Raw genomic sequence first — 14,816 nt, 5'->3', positions numbered from 1 at the left:
TGTTTCTTGCCCATTATTTTAATGTTTTGGGGGCTAATTAGGCTAATTTGACTTAGTGAGACTCGTATAAATAGAACTCACTCTCATTTTTGAGAGATCATCATCAAACTTGGATTAGTTCTCTTGTAAAAGTACTCGCACTTTTTCTTTGGAGCTATCGGAGACTTTTGATGCATTTTGATGTGTGGAAGATGATTTGCTTTTCTTCTTTGGAGCTTCTTCTTGCATGATGGATGGATATATTGCATGTCTCTTTGTACGTGCTTAATGTTGATGGAATTTTTCTTTGTAAGTTGTTTAATGTATGGAATTACTGCGCTAGAATTTGCAAATTTGTGCCCTAATTGTTGAAGATTAAATTTGGAAAGCTTTTCTAGTAGAGTATTGCATATGTTATCCAATACAAGGCATGTAATGAATGTTCCTAGTGAATGAATGTCTTTGAATTCTTCATGAAACTCCATTATATCTTGAAAAGGGTAAAAGTTTGAAATTGGTACCTAGAGCATTGATTTCGAACCTCCTTAGAAGATGTTTTATCCTATCTTAAACATCTCAAGACTCCATTACCCAAAGGACCAGGCACTAGTCCAAGGATTTTGGTGATCAAACTCCAATTTCTCCATATTTTCTCCTCCTAAATTTCGGTCCCCTAAAAGTAGCGCTGAAATCTAGGGCTTGCAGCAAAATTTTAAGGAAGTGATTTTCAGGAATTCATGGGTCCAAACATCAAGCTCAAGGTCTAGACTACTTACTTTATGCTCCAAGTTTGGTGGGCATCCGCCCAAGTTTCATCCATAAAATCTCTTGCCCTGGGTGCCACTCCAAGAGGGAAAACCTAGGTCTTTGTCCCTCACATTGGGGACTTCTTTGAGGGTTGTATGAGCATAGTATTCGATGGAATAAATCTCAAGAAGCCCTTTCTTCTCCTTGCCTTGACCTTGGGAGTGCCTTGGAAGTATTTCTTCCCACGATTATTCATAAAACCGTAGGTCTAGCACAAGTCTTTCCTAGGTCTCTCAAAGGGAGTGAAGAGCCTCTTGGAAGTGTTAAAGCATCACATAGAGCTCTTTTGAGAGGTCCTACCCCATCACCTGGAGTCTAGATCTTAGGAATACATATTATCATCACAAATATCAAATCTCTAACCCTAAGTCTTGATCTCCTCCTAGGCCTTTCTTGGAAAGCATTTAGCTTCCCTTAAGCATTGAATCATTTTTGTGTCTCTCCTTGACTAGGCTTCGTGGAATCACTTCACAACCAATCATTAGTCTATTCATTCTTAGTGATTCCCCTCTTATTGAGACTTCTCTCATCGGTGAAAATTTGCAAAGAGCAAGGGACTTTGACTAGGGTGACAGTGGATCATTGTCCCATTGTTGTCACTTGGTCTAGTAGTTGTCCCTTCAGTTTTCCCTTCCTTAGGGCCCGACTAGACTATGTGGTAACAAGCCTAGTGAGCATAATAAATTTCAAAAAAAAGGGAAAAAATTTAAACCCCTCATCATCTAGGTGACCACCTTCAAACTAATCGTGTAGTTCAATCAACCTCCCTTTCTAGAACTGTCTCAAACTCTTAATCTTAAGTGTAAAATATAAACATAGGTTAATGTCAGGATTAACTTAAATTTGAACATTATAAGTGAAGATGATACCCCCATTACAAGATGTTCTAGTGATGGAATTAGACACAGGACCTCCCATGGAGAAGATATAAATCAGGTTGCTTTTCATCTTTCAACATAAATAACACTGTTTTCAACATTTTGGCATATATGCAAAACAAGACCCTATAGCCCTTCCTCTTGCACTCCCTAAGCTTGGAATTAGAGGATTCAATTATTGAAACCTAGAAGCTAAATTTTTGTTAAGAAGAAATTTAAAAAATCCCAAGGAAGAATATACTAGTAATAAACTTAGCAACCCCATTGGCTCAGTGGGCTAGCTCTAGTGGTTGAGGGCTTTGAGCTTCAGGCCAGAGGTCTTAGCTGTTGATTTCTGGTAGCATCGGATGTGCTCTAAGTCTCAAATTTTGCAGGGAGGCTTAGGCACATGTATTCCAAAGAACCCAAAAAGCGTTTTGGGAAATTCCACCCGGAAACAATTTTATTAAAATAATTAATTGTTTTTAATGTGTCCCTAAGTCTAAACTTAGGAACTTAAAATAATTAATGGGTATTAATCTAACTGTGGGTGTAACTTCTAAAAAAAGATGAGGATTAAGCAGAAATGATCTTAGCCATTGATTAGCTTCTAATCTGGGTCGTTGAATGTCAACGAGGAGATTATTTAAGGAGGCTTGAGAGTCACTTGGAAATACACAGAGAGTTCAAAAGTTCGATTTTCTGAAGCAAAGCAGAGGAGCTGCCAGGAGAATTTCGATAGTGAGTTGTTTAGTGAGGGGCAGGGACAGTGAGGTTGGAGTATCTTCTCCAGGACCCAGGATACGCAGCAAAGAGGCAAAGAGACACCAGGAGGAGGCAGCACAGACCCAGGAGGGGTTGACGTTGGGCCAGAAGGACCCACGCAAAGCTTGACGCTGAGCCAAGAGGGCTCAAGCAAAAGTTGTGTAGTCTTCAGTGCAGAAGTCTTAGTTTGCTGAGGGAGCTGACATTTTTGAGCTGGGAGGGTTGGAAACTGCTCCAGAGGAAAAACGTTTCCCAATTGAGTTGACACAGAGCCTTTTGAGGCTAAGGCAGGTCAAGCGCAGAGATAGTCGAGGACAGTTGGTTCAGCCGCCGGAGCAGCTGGGAATTGCCGGGTAGAGTGAGGTAATCTCACTAAATTTTTCTGTCAATTTATTTCTCTGTAACTGGATTGCCAGAAGGGCATCCAGAGTTGTATTCAAACACTATTGCTTAATAACATAAAACCCTCGGAGTTGTTGCATCGGTTTTCTCGCATTGGGTTTTTCCGGGGACATTTGTCCAAAAAATACTCTACCACTTGTGTGGATTTTTCTCTATTGTTCTGTTCTTGTTTTAGGCAAATTAATTAATTAAGTGAAGGCTGCAGTTGTATTAGCTTCAATATTTGTTGTAGGAAGCAGTAGATAATTTGTTTCGATAATTAACAAATAGGAGAAAGTTTAATCAGTTACTACAGTAGTAGATTCGGGTGGGATTCTCGAATTTTTACATGGTATCAAAGGTAGTGCAAGTAAAGCAAGAAGAACAGTACCAGAGAACCCAGCGTTGAGCAGAAGAGGGAGATGAAAAAAGCTACAGGAGGCAACAATTCGAAACCCCAGAGGGTTTGCGCAGTCCTGGCCAGAGGGCTGATTTTCGAGGCATTCTCTCTTTGAGTGAGTTGACAAAAAAGGACTCCCAGTTCGAAAGTTTGTCAAGGTAGAGGGAGCAATGCTGAAGCCTCGGCATGAGGAGAAGCTGGTGGGACGCAATCCTTTCTGCAGGTCGTTTTGCTGGGCAAAAATATGTCAGAAGAGAAGGAAGAAGCACGGTTGAGGGAATTTCTTCCTCAATAAGACTTCTCGCCAAGAAATCCGTTTTCTTATTGGCTAAGCAATAGCAGTAAGAACCAGAGAGGATATTTTCAACATTTTTCAGTGGCAGAGATGGCAAACTGTGGATTGAGGGATTAGGATAGGTTTGACAAAGCATCCAACTATGTCATCTGGAAGGCAAGGATGTCATTCCTTCTAGATGAGCATGCCCTCAAGACATATGTCAAAAGCGTGGTGGTTGTGTCTGCAGATGCAAATCCGTTGAAGAAGTACCGAGCTGAAATGGCAAAGGCAAAAAGAATGATCCTCAACGGAGTGAAGGATCATGTTGTCTGTCACATCACTAGCAGAGGGACTGCTAAGGAGATGTGGGATGCGTTGTCTACGCTATATCAGGGATCTTCCGAGCAGCGGAAGATGTACTTGGAGCAGAAGCTGAGATCTGCTCAAATGCAGAAGGGGGAGCGTGTGGATCCATTCCTCACGAAGCTTCAGGAGACCCGTGATGAGTTATCTACTGTGGGGTCTACACCTCAAGACTCAGAGTTGGTTAGACTGACCCTCAATTCTGTCTCAAATGAATGGCAAGTCTTTGTCCAGAGTATCTTGGGTAGGGCGACTTTGCCAAATTGGGATGACATATGGGCAGCTCTCAAGCAAGAGGAGCTGAGGAGAGACTTGGTCAAGTGTAAACTTGACAGAAGCAACAACAGTGGGTCGAAGCCCAAGGAGGAGGATAATGCAGCCCTTATATCGAAGGGGCAGCAGGAGCAACGGAGGCGGAAGGAGGACATCTCGAAGATAAAGTACTTCAGGTGTGGTGAGATGGGTCACTACGCAACTCAATGTCCTCTCAGGAAGAAGGGCAAAGATGAGAAGCACGATCCGACTGTTGCACCCACGAAGATCGAGGAAGAGGAGTTCGCCATGACAATCAAGATACCTCCAGGAGGGAGGTGGGTTGATTTGGAGTTGTAGTTCAAAAGAGCTACAAATGGGCAGGATCATTGAGGAGCCCAACTCTCGGATCAATTCCTTGCTATAGGAGCCCAGATCAGAAGTCACAGGATGGACTAGTGTCAGATGGTGTCGAGGAGTGTCGAAGAGACAATTGTAGTGGCTAGGAGCGCCAGAGACTGAACAGCGCAGAGCAGAGTTGGCAATAGTGCAGATGGCACAGAGCAATAGTCAGTAGCAATGCAGTAGATTCAAAGGGTCAGCGCAGAGACTAGAAGCAGTCAGGCTCCAACATTCGCATGGTATCATACTGAACACAGTTAGTTCAGTAATTTGGGATGTTTTTCCATTATTGATGGAGTAGCAGCAACAGTTTGCAATGCAGTGGCAGTTGGTAGTGCTAGTGCCAACAGCAACACGGATGCAGAATTTCATAGGGAGTTTCATTACGGATGCGGTGTTGACAGTGGCAGGGTCAGCAACAATATAGTTGCAGCAGTTACGCAGTAGTTGGTGGACAGCATGTCAGACATCAGCGGCGCAAAAGACAATGTGATGAAGTCGGGGCAATGCTTCAGTGGGAGGCATTGCTAGAACACATTCCTCGCTAAGAGGGAGTGTTGATTTCTGGTAGCATCGGATGCACTCTAAGTATCAAATTTTGCGGGGAGACTTACATACATGTATTCCAAAGAACCCAGAAACTGTTTTGGGAAATTCCACCCAGAGCCAGTTTTATTAAAATAATTAATTATTTTTAATGGGTCCCCAAGTCTAAACTTAGGAAATTAAAATAATTAATGGGTATTAATCTAACTGTGGGTGTAACTTCTAGAAGAAGATGAGGATCAAGTAGAAATGATCTTAGCTATTGATTAGCCTCTAATCTGGGTCATTGAATGTCAATGAGGAGATTATTTAAGGAGGCCTGAGGGTCACTTGGAAATACACACAAAGAGTTCAAAAGTTCGATTTGCTAAAGCAAAGCAGAGGAGCTGCCAAGAGAATTTCGATAGTGAGTTGTTTAGTGAGGGGCAAGGATAATTAGGTTGGAGTATCTTCTCCAGGACCCAGGATACGCACCAGAGAGGCAAAGAGACACCAGGGGGAGGCAGCGCAAACCTAGGAGGGGTTGACGTTGGGCCAGAAGGGCCCACGCAGAGCTTGATGCTGAGCCAGGAGGTCTCACGCAAAAGCTGTGCAATCTTCAGCACAGAAGTCCAAGTTTGCTGAGGAAGCTAACATTTTTGAGCTAGGAGGGCTAGAAACTGCTCCAGAGGGCAAACGTTTCCCAGTTGAGCTGACGTAGAGCCTTTTGAGGTTGACATAGGGTCAGCGCAAAGATCGTCGAGGACAATTGGTTCAGCTGCTAGAACAGCCGGGAATTACCAGGTAGAGTGAGGTAATCTCATCAAATTTTTTTGCCAGTTTATTTCTCTGTAACTGGATTGCCATAAAGGCATCCAAAGTTGTATTCAGAAACTACTTCTTAATAATATAAAACCCTCAGAGCTGTTGCACTAGTTTTCCCACATTGGGTTTTTTGGGAACATTTGTCCAAAAAATATTATCACTTGTGTGGATTTTTCTCTATTGTTCTGTTCTTGTTTTGGGCAAATTAATTAATTAAGTGAAGGTTGCAGTTGTATTAGCTTCAATATTTGTTGTAGGAAGCAGTAGATAATATGTTTCAGTAATTAACAAATAGGAGAAGTTTAATCAGTTGTTGCAGTAATAGATTGGGGTGGGATTCTCGAATTTTCACATTAGCATGAACCCTTCGAGTTGGGTACCCTTGTTTCATGCATCACCTAATATCATTACTGGATCAAGTGTCATAATGAATGCCAATGGATTTACAATGGCTACCATCTGTGAAATGCAGCGAACTCCCCATGAGGTTTTCATTCAAAAAAAACTGGCTTAGCCACCTCATTATCACAAATTTTCAGTCTGACATATGCATTACCTTGATTGGCTACTCAGCAATGGCATAAGCTACCCAATGATGCCAATTGATTCAAAACATCAAATGGCAGTTTTCATTGAAGCCATTTAATAAAAGAAAGCAAACTTCAAATTCCTAGACTTCGCTAAGTCAGTCTAATGAGCCAAACTTCAGATCAAAACTTCAGATTAAATGCTTTAAAACTAGGTTGACCCAATGTCATCTCCAAAGATCTCAACAAAATTTACTCACTAGATTACAGTTTTATTATTTTGAACTCTGTAAACTATTTAGAGCCTCATCGTTATATATTGTCTTTAAACTTTAATTTTCTGCATCTCATAACTTATGGTATCTTGATGAAATTTGGCTTGTTTGCACCCTTACATTCAAACTTCACGTATTTCAAATATCTAATGGTTTGGATTTACATTAATGTAGATGCATACATGTACTTATTAAAACTTGAATCTTTTATGTATAATCTACTCTATTGAGTTATTTACTAGTTCGATAGTCAATTCTAAGCAAAATATTATTTTGTGGCAAATCAATTCCAATCTAGTTCTAGATGTGATAACATTGTTGTATACTCACTCTTACTTACATCTTGTTGCATAGTGCCCAACAAGAATAACCAGAGAACCATGTTGGGTATGTGTTATATTCTTTGCACAATTAGCCCCATGCGTGATTTGCATGCATCGAGTGTACCAGGGGAGTTACAGGCAGGTGGCAGCCCCTATTGTTTGGGGGGGTGCCCCCGAATAAATAGATAGAGAGAGAAAAAATGAATGATTTTTGCGTCTGGTTTTGGTGGCTTTTGACACACAGTTTTCGCTTTTGGCAATTTTGTGGTGCGTGGTTTTTCTGCCCATAGTTTTTTCTTCTGGTAAAGAAATTAAGGTTGTTGTAATCTATATGGGTCAATGAACTAGAGTTTTGGATACTGCAAGATCCTATATATTGTATTGTAAATTATGAAGTTGATTGATGACTAAATTAAAGGTGTGGTTCTAAACATTTTGTTGGTTTTCCCGGTTGAGGGTTTCCATGGTAAATCTCTGAGTATTATGTGTGATTGACATTGTTTACTTTTTGTTTATAAATAATTTGTGTATGCATTGCTTACTGTGTACGTTTAGGACCTACACATCAACATTTGCAACCCTTTCTTTTATTATAATAGAAATAACAGATTTGTTCCTGTTAAAAGAAAAGGTTTTTAATTGCATGATTACTGGATCTTTCTAAACCAACAACTTCTGTTCATACAAGTATGACAAAAATTCATGATGCTCTTTTGAATATATGTAATTATTATTATAATTTGAATATCTTGTGTACTTTTTATTCTACTGAGTCATTTACCACTTCAACGGTCAGTTTGGAGCCGAGTTGCAAGTTTGGGCAAACAATTCAAATCTACTTCCAAACATGATAACATTGGTATGTACTCGCACTTAGTTACAGCTCGTTGTGTATTACCCAACAGGTATAGCTGAAGCGTAAAATCTGTAACCCATTCTTGTATTTTAATAGAAAAATAGGATTTGTTCTTCTTAGAAGAAAAAGTCTCTTAGTTACACAGTCACGAAATCTTGCTAAACTAACAAACATGTGTTTATAATACACTACACGCATGAAGAAAATTCATGATGTTCTAAGCAAGTCCTTCCTTTCTAACTCATTTTTCTTCCACGTTACTCTTGTTCCATTAATATGCCCGTTGCCCAAGATATCTTTTCAACTTTTTTCTCTCTTTCTTGAACCATCTATTTACGATTTTATCAAAAGTTGTGTGCAACAACAGAGTAACTGTTATGGTCAATCCTGTAACAATGCACAGTATTGAAATGCTTCAAGTAAACACGCTCAATCTAGCATGGAATAAACTCTCCTGAAATCTTGTTTATTCCTGTGCAAACTTAGCTACCTTCCTTGTGTTCGTAGCATCATTATTTCATTACAAGCAACTTCAGACAGCAGCCTTGAACAGATTACCTCTTTCATAATAAGGTTGTAATAAAAATTCTAGAAGAAACTTATAGTCTGGTATCAAATACAGAAAGAGAACAATATTGCATAGCTCATAAGAATACTTATTCTATTCACACTACGCATAAATTTTAAAAGTGCCAGTAACATTTCCATTTTTAACGTAAGACCACCTGAAAATACGTAGACAAGTCTCCAGTAGGAACGTTCAAGAAACAAGTTCTTGGATATGCTGTTTTAGGAAGGCGTTGATTTAGGATTTTTCGTGCTTCATTTGATGCTATCACTCCACATCCAATGCCACATGCTCATTCAAGTTATCCAGAAGTGGCATATCACACAAAAAATGTGATTCAAGAGAGCTAATTTAGAATGAAAATAAGGCAAGTTACCAGCAAAGACAAAATAACATGCCAAACACTGAAAAAATGGTCTTGAAACAGGCTCAAGTGAACTATAATACCAGCCAAATGTTAAGGACATGTCGAACATTGAAAACCAAAGATCTTGAAACAAGGTTGAATCAGCCCGACAAAAGTCAGCAAAGCAAAGGAAACAATATCATTTAACCAGATAAAGTCTGTCTCTATGTCTTTATCTGTCTCTATGTCATCAGAATGACATGAAAATGGTGCCAAAAGTCGCAGAACAAATAATGCAGTAACCATCCAACGATAAATTTGCTTGCAACCAACTAACAAATAATATTTAGTGGAAATAGAACAACGCAATGCTTAGAGTGATTTAAAATGTACATGCGCAACAATTAAACTCTCTCCAAATAATATCAAATATTTAACCAAAATAAAACAAAAAACAAACAAATGGATGATTAGACAAGCAGGAAAGAGTGGGACAACATGCATCTCCTTCGGCAAACCTTTAATGGAGATGCTGCCATGTTACACTTGGGTGAGTTAAATACAGATCTGATTTAGTCATTAATTATCATGCTAGATTAGGCAGTTTCAGAATAAAATTGGAGTCATTTGCGATGGACACCAAAGCAGATATACTGGCTATTCTTGCCTATGTTGGAAGAGAAAACTCACATGTCTCTACTTCCAAGTAATGTATGATTGTATGGCATTTGTTTTTGTGAGACTGATTGTATGGCATTTGTTTTTGTGAGAATGGATGAAAATAAGATGATTTTTTTATATGAAAAAACATTAATAAACATAAACACAAATATCAAGTTACCTTCTCAGGTGGCACGCTATCAAACACATAAACTTCTCCCTGGTATGAAAGAGTGAGTTGATTCGTTGCCTGAGAGCGAACAGGTACAATCTTCTGGGAATCTCCAAGGTTACATCCAGAGGAAGGAATATCGCCCTCCATGCTATCGTTCTCGCCATCACCATCATCTTGCTCTTCTCCCAGCCCATTATCATCACTATGGTGGAGCGAATGCCCGTGTTCATGAATATATTGCAACTGGAGATGCCGCGGCTCTCCTCCCTGGGCTTCCGGGTGGCCGCCGACACCTCCCTCAACATGACCTTGCATGTGCACATCATGCAGATGAACATGGTGGCCGCTCACATGTCCTTGAGAAGTGGCATGTATGTGTTGTTGCCTGTGCGCATAGTAACCATGCTGCTGCTGTTGAGGGTGGTTGTGGACACCTTGAGAATCAGCATCCAGATGATCCGCGTCCGACATCTTTCTTACATAACTCTAATTGAATTTCTGTCAAATGCCGGAACACCAGATATAATCAACCCTTTAAACTCAGGTCAAGTTATGAACCCTAGTAACACCCTCCCGGCATCCCACTGACTAATAATTCGTCAATCACTAACAAGAATTAAGGTCTCTTGCAACACTTAGTGGCCTAAACCATTTTAATCACTAACAAGAATTAAGGTCTCTTCGCAACACTTAGTGGCCTGAACCATTTTAAGAAAAAAAAACTTGTCTTCAAAATTCCCATAAACAACCCAAGCCTGCCGCTTTCTGCTCAGAACTGTAAAAATATCTTTGTTAACTTCCACAAACTCTCGCATATATCAAAATGCAGCGTCAATCCTTACTTGCGATATTTAAAGTGGCCCAAACCCTCTGTAATGGCAGTTAGTTATAATTCTTAACCTAATCTCACAGGGTACCCAAAAACCGCAAATACGATACAGCAACAAGTTTAAGCAAGTGTGCACAAATAGGGGAGGCATTGACTGTGCAAACAGCCAGAATCCATGAGAATCGAACTCGTGACCTCTGCTACGGACTGAATTTTTTTATTGAATTAATAAATGAATATCCATTTACAATTAAATAGTTTTTGTGGATGATGTAATTTACAGAGACCGACCCTGAAACTGGATTCGGGTTAGAGCGAACTGGGAAGCTTTGAGTGCTTGGATCTGTGTACCTTCTTTTTCAAATCCTGGCCGCACGTTATTGAGTAATGCGCAGGGATATAAGGCCATAGCGTCGATGCGTGTCGAGCAAGGAACAATCTTCGGTTTCCTCCTTCGAGATTGGGGTAAAGATCCCGCTACTTTAATCGATCACCATCCGATCTCCCGAGGATGGGGACCCCGCCCGGCCAATGAATGAATTCAATCACCCTTCTTCTGTGTCCCAACAAGAAAGACGATGATGAAGATGAACAATTTACCGACAGTGAAATATGCATTTTATTCGTCTTTCATCATTAAAATCAAATATTCATAAATGATGGTGATAATAGAATCATTCAAACCGTGAAAATGCGTAATATTATTTAATGTTAAGAATCTACATTAACAAAAAGAAAAAGTCAATGTATTATTACAGCAAAGTCGTTGGATAAACATTTCAAAATTTACGTAGGATGATTTGTTTTTATAATCCATTTTAATTTTAAAAATTATATAAGTGGTTATGAATTAATGAAATGAGATGATATGTTAATGTTCATGAGATTAAAAATAGTCTATGAGATTATCTATGTTTTGTTTTTGGCTTTTTGTAATTTAATTTTTTTTATTCAAATTGATGATGAGTTGGTTATGAAAAGGACGACAACAATTTATGTAAATAATGTAATTATGAGTAAATTTAGTTTTTTACCGGTTAGTTGTATAACTAGAAGGAGTTATGTAACGAAGTAGCCAATATTAATTAGGATTGCCCGAGAGGCTTGTAACCATGGAGAATCATTCTTGATTAATAAGATTTCCAATCTCTTGGCCCGTTTCCTTCACACACTATCAAGGTTTTACCAAGTAAAAATTTCTTTGTTGTGTTGTGTATTTTCATTCGGTTTCCCATTAAGTTTCCTCCATATAGTTCTTCCTCATTTAATCTTGTTTTATAGTTAAGTTCACCATGGAGAATCATTATTGATTAATAAGATTTCCAATCCCTTGTTTCCTTGACACACTGTCAAGGTTTTACCACGTAAAAAATTATTTGTTATGTTGTGTTTTTCATTCGGTTTCCCATTCAGTTACCTCCATATAGTTCTTCCTCGTTTAATCTTGTTTTATAGTTAAGTTCAACAAGTGGTATCAAAGCTAGTCGGGTTGTTGAGATCGTTGAGAAAATCTGTCAGCATGGTCTTGAAGAGAACGCGGTCTTTCCCACCACCTAGAAGTGAAATTTAAAATTTTTTTCGTTGAGGCCGATTGTCTGAGCGCAAAGAAGAGAAACACTCTTGTAGAACAACCATCTGAAAGAAAGAAGCTCTGTTGCTGGAGAGAATGAACCATTTGAGCCTTCGTGATAGAAATCGTTGAAGGTTATTGTCAACCTGCTCATTGTTGAAGGCTTACTGTGGAGAATTCATTGGTCAAGGCAATGTTGATCTCTTAAAGCCACGCATAAAGAATCTGTTGGTCAAAGAGAAAAGATAGAGTCGTCCATTGATTGAAATCGAAAGGATGAGGAAGGGAATCTGCTCCGAGTCTAAGAAAGTTTGTCGTTGTCATCGGTTGAGTTGCGTTTGAAGAAATCTTGCCTGCACGAGCAAAGGTCAAAGAAGTCATCGTTTCAGAAGAAATAATGTTGCCAAGAAAGGAGTTGTCGTTGTCGTTGGAGAAGGAGGAAATTGAGACGTTGGGTGCTCGAAATATATCACTACCGCCAGAAAGAAATTTGTCAGAGCCGCGAAGAGCTGCTATCAAATGGGACAGGAGAGAGAGAGACTGCCTGCTGCCGAGTTAAGAAAGTTATCGGATAACTTAATTAGCAAAAAAAATGGATAGGGTTTGAAGGTTTGAGGAAATTCTAGATTTTTTTCTAGGCAATGTTTATCTCAGAAGCTCAGATATATTTTTTTAAAGAAACATAATTTTTTGAAATTCTTGAAAGTGAAATGGAGTAGGGTTTATTGAGTAGTAACAAAAATTGGAATAGGAGGAGAAATTTCCTAGAAACCATAATTTTTTAAGAAACCCTAGCTGAAAGAAGGGAAACCAGATTTTTTTTTGAAACCCTAGTTGAAGGAAGGAAACCCTAGTAGGAGGATTTATAGGAAGAAATGGAAAAAATGATGAATGTTAAATTTGAGGTGGAGAAGTTCACTGGCAAGAACAATTTCGCATTATGGAAATTGAAAGTTAGGGATTTGTTGGTGCAACAAGGATTGCACAAAGCTTTAGACGGGGTTAAAAAGAAACTTGTTGGCATGACAGATTTGGATTGGGAGGACTTGGATGCCCAAGCTCTCAGTACCATCAGGTTGTGCCTAGCAGATGAAGTTCTCTTCAACATTGTTAAAGAAACCTCGGCATCAGGTTTATGGGGAAAACTGGAAACATTGTATATGACCAAATCTTTAACCAATAGAATTTATCTGAAAAGGCAGTTGTATAGTCTTCGGATGAAGGAGGGTACAAAAATTGCAAAACATTTAAATGTTTTTAATATACTTATTTGTCAATTGTCGAATATGGAAGTTAAATTTAAGGAAGAAGACAAAGATATCACCCTGTTGTGTTCTTTGCCCGAGTCATGGGACCACTTTGTAACTTCTATCAGTTTGAGCACAACTGAATCTTTGGAATTTGATACAGTTGTGGGAGCTATGTTATCTGAAGAAGTGAGGAAGTCCAGTATTGAAACCTCTACACTAGAAGCCATGGTAACCAAAGGTTGGTCAAAGGAAAGAGGGGAGAAAGCAAGGAGTTCTTCCATATCAAAATCAAAGGGAAAAAAGTGTAAAGTCAAATGTTGGTATTGCAACAAAATTGGACACCTCAAGAAAGACTGTTGGAAATGAAAGGAGTCTAAAAACCAAAAGAAAGAGGAAAATCAAGTTGATTCAGGTATGATTGATGAAGTTTTATCTACTGAATTGGGTATGGTAGATGAAGCTTTACCTGTTTGTAATGTCTCTTAGAATTATGAAAATTGGTTGTTAGATTCTGGTGCTTCTCATCACATGAGTCCGCATAGAAACTGGTTTACTTCATTAAAGCTGTGAATCTTAGTTTTGTGTTTATGGGAAATAATGTATCTTGTCAGACTGTTGGGATGGTAAATATCCAAATTAAAATGTATGATGATACTGTTAGAACATTAACTGATGTTAGACATGCACCTGAATTGAGAAAAAAATTGAATTCTTTGGGAGTGTTGGACTCGGAAGGTTATAAATTTACAAGTCAAAATGGAGTTCCGAAAGTTTCAAAAGGTGCTCTAGTTATTATGAAGGTAGAGAAGATCGGAAACCTTTACAAACTCAAATGAAGTACTTAGGTCAATGAGGCAGCAACTGTATCTGAGAAGGCAGAAGATGGTACTCGCCTATGGCATCAGCGGCTGGGTCATATGAGCGAGAAGGGTCTTCATGTACTGATGAATCGCAACTTGCTTCCTAATTTAAAATCCTTGGGGTTGGATTTTTGTAAACATTGCGTGTATGGAAAACAATGTAAACATAAATTTAAAACTAGTAGTCATAATAGTAAAGAAATTTTGGATTATATTCATTATGATCTTTGGGGACCATCTCCTACTGTATCTTATGGAGATGCATTATACTTCTTAACATTTATTGATGATTTCTTTAGGAAAGTCGAGGTCTATATGTTGAAAATAAAATATGATGTATTTAATGCTTTTAAGCAATTTAAAGCTATGGTGGAAAAGAAAACAAGCAAATCAATTAAATGTTTAAGAACTAACAATGACAGTGAATGTACTTCCCTAGAATTTGAACAATATTGTAAGGATGAAGGGATTGTTAGACATAAAATTGTTGTTTATACTCCTCAGCAAAATGGTGTTGCTGAAAGTATGAATCAGACTCTTATGAAGAGAGCCATAAGCATGATCAACAATGCTAACTTGCAAAAGGAGTTCTGGGCAGAAGCAGTATCTACTGCTTGTTATTTAGTTAACAGATCACCTTCATTTGCCATTAATTGTAATATTCCTGAAGAAATTTGGTTGGGTCAGTGTTGTGATAATTCACATTTAAGGATTTTTTGCTGTGATATCTATGCTCTTATTCCA

The 14,816-nt window shown here is 38.7% G+C and overlaps 1 protein-coding gene across 1 annotated transcript in view; it reads right to left on the bottom strand.

Annotated features, from left to right (window-relative positions):
* LOC149145507 (GATA transcription factor 28-like) overlaps positions 1-10,974 on the bottom strand; it is a 227,125-nt gene extending 216,151 nt beyond the window's left edge. The window contains exon 1 of the mRNA XM_089450569.1: positions 9,570-10,974. Coding sequence (XP_089306695.1) covers positions 9,570-10,034 — 465 coding nt within the window. The 5' untranslated portion in view covers positions 10,035-10,974. The remainder of the gene's footprint in view (positions 1-9,569) is intronic.
* Positions 10,975-14,816: the final 3,842 nt, after the last annotated feature.

The sequence above is a fragment of the Pinus tabuliformis genome, chromosome X (genome assembly GCF_031772625.1).
Source record: "Pinus tabuliformis cultivar Carrire ecotype Pingquan chromosome X, CPIR1, whole genome shotgun sequence".
NCBI classification, from domain to species: domain Eukaryota; kingdom Viridiplantae; phylum Streptophyta; class Pinopsida; order Pinales; family Pinaceae; genus Pinus; species Pinus tabuliformis.
The sequence above is the reverse complement of the archived record's forward strand: the minus strand, read 5'-3'. Positions and strand labels throughout refer to the sequence as shown.